Source organism: Mesitornis unicolor, unplaced genomic scaffold, assembly GCF_000695765.1.
Source record: "Mesitornis unicolor isolate BGI_N332 unplaced genomic scaffold, ASM69576v1 scaffold16431, whole genome shotgun sequence".
Taxonomy (NCBI): domain Eukaryota; kingdom Metazoa; phylum Chordata; class Aves; order Mesitornithiformes; family Mesitornithidae; genus Mesitornis; species Mesitornis unicolor.
The window spans coordinates 1-6,886 of NW_010164602.1; the positions used below are offsets into that span (position 1 = coordinate 1).

The following is a 6,886-nucleotide window of genomic DNA, read 5'->3' on the forward strand; positions in this document are numbered from 1 at the left end:
GGACCCGGCACTTGGCCTTGTTGAAGCTCAGTAATTATTCTGAATTTGTTTCACAAATGAAAACCATGAATTTCTAATGCTGCCTGAGAAGTAACTTTCCTACACAGTGATGAAATTTAACAACTGTACAATATGTGGTATTGTCTCTGAGTTTTTGTGTGTGTGTGTGTCACTGGCTACAATCCTTGCTGCCTTTAGAAACAACATAATGAACTATTGGCTGGGTTCATTACTGATTTGCTCCAACAGAGTGATAATTATGCCCTGGGTCTTACAGGGATTAAATTGTATTAATGGTTTAAAGCATTAGTAAAACAAGCACACAGCAATAAATATATATCCTTGAAGGTCTACAAGTGAATACAACCGTAAGGGCTTGGGTATTCCACAAGCTGTGGAAGCTGCGAGTGGGGCAGTTGATTTAGTAGGGAGGACAAAAGATAAGATGGATAATATCAAAAAAACCTGGTGTCTGTAGCAGTAACAGTGAATACATTTAGAGCAACAGAAGGATTGGTGAATGAAAGAATAAAAGGACATCGATCGGCTGGTCTTTATCACACGCAAGTAACTGACTCCCTTGTCATAGATTATATCATCACATCACCTCCTGATAAATCCTGTGTAATGAATTGGGCTGAATGCAAGTATTAACTCCTGTCAATAACCATGCCACAGAAAGATAATAGCAGCTCTTGAAATTATAGCTATTTGAGGATTTTGTATTTCTTATCAGCCAATTTCAATAAATTCCATGAACTTTTCAGTCCATATGATAATTTCATTGCATTCCGGTACTAATTGTTACTTACCCCCGCTTAATTTACAGCTTCAGACACCTTATATTGCCCTTAAATGTAATCTATTGATCCTCGTATATACTGCCAAGAGACTGATGAAACAGGGAATTTCTTGTTTCAGCATTTTATTCTGTTTCCTTGGAAACTCACATTATGGCCAGACTAGGTTTTAATATTTGAACTGGAAAATAATGTCACCATACCCAAGTTATTCTGTTTGTACTCTACTAAAGATTGGAAATCACATCAGTGCCACGTCAGTGGCATTCCTTAGATGTGCTCCAGCCGGAACAAAATCCACTTCAAAATGCTTTGTGAACTGAGCAAACATATTAAAATGGGTATGAATTTACGCTAGCAAATTTACAACCTTTGTACATATTTCGTTTTTTTAAACAATAATGAAATAAAAGTGACACAGTTCAGCCTAATGACTAGAGATGTAAGTCAGGAAGGTGGAAATCTCAGTTCAGTTGTAATGAAATAAAAGTGACACAGTTTAGCCTAATGACTAGAGATATAAGTCAGGAAGGTGGAAATCTCAGTTCATCCACCTCTATCAGTTGTTCCCCACTTTTTGTGAGTGAAGGCACTTTACCTTTATGGATCTCAGTTTCCTCAACTGTAATATTGAAATAATAATAATGTTAGTATAGCTTTTTGCAAATTGCTTTGGGATCTTTGGCCTGAGATGTAAAATAAGCAAAGAAATCTCATCTGCCATGACCAGAGAAAGTATTTACAAACTTATCACCTTTGTGAAGTTTTTTGATATATGTACCAGTTGCAAATCTCAGATGACATTTGTTGGAATTTGGAATTTGATTATGTTTTGAAATGGTTTTTATTTTTTAGATGCTTCAACAATGTAATATCACCATTGCCTTTAATAGGAAGATTTCCATGGCTGACAATTTGTGTAATCTGTCAAAAAAAAATTAGTTTCAACAAAACCGACTGATTTTGTAGCTATAAAAAAAAATCTAATTAATTTTACAGCTGGCCATGTTTGTATCGTCTTTGTACTGATGTTTTCTATTGGTCTAAAATATTCCTCTAGAACTTTTAGCTCTGGAGATTTCAAGGTTCTGTTTATTATAGGGTGAAGTTTTGACATTTTAGTATTAACACCAACTCCTGCCAGTGTCAGGAAGCCATTTATAAAGCCATTCACAGTCTTCATCGATGTGGTCCCACACTGTATTGCAGATGGACTAAGCAGATAGCAAAAATCACTGCAGATTATTTGGTAAAGTTGGCATAGAATATAAAAAGAAAGCAATTGTGGAATCCTGATTGTCATTGTTCACTTTTTCTCCCTCTTTTAGCTCAAGAACAACCATCACTCATACACAGCAACCAGGCTGAAAGCAGCAGAACTGTCAGTGAGAGGACACCAGGAGCTGCTCAGGACCCCAATGGCCAAGGTCAGTGATTACGATTACTGACACCTATAGCCCAATCACTGACCATGTGATTCATTAAGATCACTGCAAAAACAATCTGAGAAAAATCCCTGTCTGCTGAAGGGGCCTGAAATAACCATTAGAGTTTCTAGCAGTCATGGTTCAGTGGTATGCTTCTCTGATAAAGACAGGCAGAAGAAACTGAATTTAAAGGCACCAGTAGCTTAGCATTTATAGAGTGTCTTGTGACTAAACTAAACCCATGAAAGTAATTCTGCATAGATATATTTAAACTGTAATCTTACTGAGTGAAATATATGAATTAACAGAAAAAAGAAGAAATAAAAATCCACAGCCAAAAACCCACAGAACCAAATCTGGTTGTATAGATCAGCATTTGTCATTCCAGAAAATGTAGTCAGTTAATTGTATTATCTGAATACATGATTATTGTTATATATTTTGATATAAAAACTGATGCTTTGTTCAAAATCAGTGCAATGATGCTTCACACTTTAGCAAGGGCAGATTAGATGTTTTTTAAGCTACTCTGTCTAGGAAGATCAAATAACTAAGCAATACAGGAACGGTGTACAACTTTGTATCAGAGATGTTTGAGATTGCTCCTTATTATACTATGCATTTGCTTACTACTGTGTTTAACTAAACCTATCTAGACCATAACGTTTTGGAACATAATGTCAGTGCTTTCTTGCAAGCTTATGTACAGACCTCAGCATTTTAAGAGCTAGTTAGTAACCATAATGTTTCTATTCAAATAATGATCTACGTTGAGAAGTTACCTCAGATGACTGCTGCATGAAAATCTTCTTCATCTCTTAGACTGTTGAGTGTGCTCACTTCCCTTTATATTTATTTTCCATTACCATCTGTGAGATTTAAAGTTTACCAACATCAGTGTTCCAGAAAATTAATTTCAGAGTTGTCTGCATAAGTATTCATGGGAACAGAGTTTTATTCATGCCAGACATGTTTGCACACTCACTAAACTGGGTGCAAAAACAATCACGGTTTATCAAATCATTCCATTTAACCACAAATTCAAATATTAAGTGCTCACTATAAAGAAACATGGGAAGGTATCCATGATTTAGAGATATTCAAGTAGTTGACAGATACAATATTTTCCAGTCTGTACCACCTGAAGATGCATCTGTTTTCAAAGGTATAGAGATGTTGGTAATGCAGAATTATTTAGAAAGTCTGTGTACTCAAAGAACTGCCGGCAATCAGCATATTGTGTTTAAATAACAACAGAAGAAACATGTGAAATGTGCTTGAACATGGAAGTTTGAAAAAAATATTCTCTGCTTGTGATACTGTGGTATTCTCTGCTTCCCAGCAGTGAGTGAGACTGTATTTGTCAGGTAAATTTTCGGTGGCAAATTATATTCCAGTTATTTGGTAACATTGTCTACATACTGTCAAATGAGCTTGTAGTTTACACGGTGAGGAGCCAGAATGTGGACAAGATGTGAAAGACAATGTAAAGGAGCCAAAGTTCCTTGAACTTCCTTACTACCTCCCTTTTCTTTTGAGTCTGTTGATGTATCCATTCTGGATGTTTACACTGGCTTTTTGTATAATCATCAGCTGTTACACACTGTGGTGTTATTGTCACTCACACGGTTGGCCTATGTCTGAAAAAACTTTATGGAACAAAATAATAAGGCAAGTTATGGTCTCAGGTCTGTGTGTTGCAGTCATCAATAGACTGGTCTGGTGCTGGGATATTCATGCACACTAGGATGTCAGCATCCAGACTGCCACAGGGTTTTATGGAGTCAGTGGACATTTATGCACTTATGTCCATATATGAGTTTTACTTTAAATGGTAAGAGACAAATAGAAAAATTAGCATAGGCCAGAGAGGGAAAGTCTGAATCTGGCATGGAGATATAGAAAGGTATTTTAAAATGGGAGTTAGAAAGGAGAAGGCTGTTGTGCTTTGGTGACACTGTGTGAACAACCAAGTTTCCCAGTGCTGGAGGGAGGAGGATGTTGTCACCCATATGAAAAAGTGAGCTTGATCAACAGAGCATTAAAACATGCCACTTTTCTTAGTAGGAATTATGCTCTGAAAAATAACTCTGAAATTGGAATCTTAGAGCTCAGAGTTAATTGCTTTTCAGTTATTTTAAAATCGGATGGGGTCAATTTAGAAGGAAGGAGAGATGCCTCTCTTCTTCCAGAACCTCCTACCAGGACTGACTGCCAACCCTGCAAACATGACCTGGGGCCAGGACTGACTGCCCTGGTCTGTTCCCTCAGCAGCTGCCAGGATTCTGCAAGCCAAATTCTGTTTCCAGCTCCCACTATGCAGCCATGCCCCCTCTAAACCTCCCTTTCAGGTTTATCCAGGCAGCTTCTCTTCCCCCTTCAGTGAAGACTGAACTGAAGCAAGCATTGCACCCTGCAGGTTAGTTACCAGTTTGGGCGACTATACATGAGCCTGTAATGAATTCAAATCATTTTCTCATAGTAACAATTCAACCAGCAGCAGAAGTATCTGGACTAGTTTGTCTGTCGCAGGGCAGTATTACGATGAAGAGTATTCAGACAAAGAATAACCATCAGTGGTTTGTCCCCACAGTGCCGCTGGGGAGAGCTGCCAGACTCTAAAGTAGGTGGTTGAGTTATAACCACAATTTTGTCTCTGTGTAAGTAGACACCATGGGCAAAGTAAACAGCTGGAGATGCTAACATCCTAACCTAAAACAGCCTGTTTCACCAGCTCTACCAATTATGAATTTTACAACTGACATGTCTCTACAGGAGAGCATTCTCATGAGTGTTGGCACATTTCATCTGCACTCACTGGGCACATTTAGTGAATTTTTTAAATTTTCCCAAATTCTATTGAGTTAGATATATTTATTTTTTACATACTAGAATTCTGAAGAATAATAATCTAGTCAGAAGACTATGTTTTACATATAACTTACTGCTTTTTTGTTGTTGTTGTAGCCTTTAGGCCCCTGTGCTTCCACATGATTTCTGATTATAATTGTTTACTGCTATGAGAATAGACATTGATGCCAGAAGGAAAATTGGCATGAGATAAATAGCAATACTGTAAATTTACACTAATAAATATTTATATGTATTGCTAAAGAATCTCTTGCATAGCAGTTTATCAAGTCATGGTATGGCCTGGATTATGTATATGTACATCATGTGGATAAGGTAAGCTATTTAAGCTGAGTTGTTGAAGGAACCGAAGAGATTCCATGGCTTTGCTTACAGAAATTAGAGCATTTAATTTTGTCATGATCTTCTGAAAATCCCAGACTAAATCTCATTCCTGTCAGCTGTGAAATGCAGATGGCCAGCTGAAATCACGTGAAGTCTCAATTTGCAAGACCAAGGCCTTCTTCACCACTACCTATCATAAAAGCATCCAACTATGCCTTTTTATACCTAAAGATAGCAGAATTGTCAGGGACAATTTGGGCAGGTTTTAAAATAAACTTAACTTCACAGATTGGGCATCTTTACTTAATGACAGACTAATGATTATTCCAAAGTCATTTATCTATTAGCAGTTTTTCTGCCTTGCTGCTGTGTTGAGCAAGTCGTTATTTTGACCTCAACACTAAAAAGATTCTGTATTCCTTTAGACATGAGCATTGCAAATTCATGAAGTTATGTTCTAAATGGTAAGCAAAAATCAATGCTTTTGTGACTGTTAAAAGAGAGAGACTAAATGGGAGTTAACTGAATACCCTGTAGAGCGCTAGGTGGAGGAAGAATGGCATTATGCTGATTAAAATATGCCAACCATTCAAAATACTCTTGTAGAATTATAAATACTTTATAATGGATACAGATGCTTCAGTAATTAGTTACTGCTGTGCTGCTGAATGTCACTAGTACGTGATACATGACAAAAATCAAGATGATTCAGTCAAGACTGAAAATTCAAAAACTTTTCACCCCACTTTCAGCTAATGTCTCTCAAGTCAATTACATTTTCTTTTTTTTTTTCTACAATGTTTTAACACTACTTTTTTTTTCCTTCTCATTTTGTTCTCTGACCAAGCACTTACACAAAAAATGAATGAGAAGATTAGCAGCCAGGAGATGAAACTGACTTTTCTACAGAAGAAGGTTGACAACATTGGTGCTGCAATGAATGATGTGAGCACGATGCTTTCTTCTCTGGAAGGCAAAATCAATGAAGATAAGGGCAGAGACTTCCAGTCTTTTCTAAAAGGTAAGAAAAATAAATTAATGCAATCACTCACCCAGTTAAAGGTGCCAGAAAAAAAAATGCTAAAAACATTCATGGACTCACCTATTTTATCACTCAATATCTACAGAGAGAGGTCTTTTTTATTAGTTTAATTTTGTAATAAAGGGATTTATTTATTTATACAATTGTTATGGTGTCTTTTATAGCGACAAAAAAATATGTTCTTAGGTATTACATCGTCTACACAGTAACTTAAGCCACTATCAAGGCATTTTAATTTACTTAGAGCTTTTGCAAATATTTTTATCTTTGTATTTGTTTGGCTGGCAGGTGCTAAAGGAGGTAGTATTTGCTCTGCAACTAAGTCCAAGTAATATTCTTTAATACATAATTCACACATGCAGGGGAAACATACAAGGAATTCCGTGGTTGTTGTGTTTATAACATGGCAAACATCCTGCTGA

The 6,886-nt window shown here is 36.6% G+C and overlaps 1 protein-coding gene across 1 annotated transcript in view; it reads left to right on the forward strand.

Annotated features, from left to right (window-relative positions):
• Positions 1–2,128: 2,128 nt before the first annotated feature.
• MMRN1 (multimerin 1) overlaps positions 2,129–6,886 on the forward strand; it is a gene marked incomplete at its 5' end in the record, with an annotated part of 18,928 nt that continues 14,170 nt past the window's right edge. Inside the window, 2 exons of the mRNA XM_010194373.1 lie at positions 2,129–2,227; positions 6,270–6,443. Of these exons, the coding sequence (XP_010192675.1) occupies positions 2,129–2,227; positions 6,270–6,443 (273 nt within the window). The remainder of the gene's footprint in view (positions 2,228–6,269; positions 6,444–6,886) is intronic.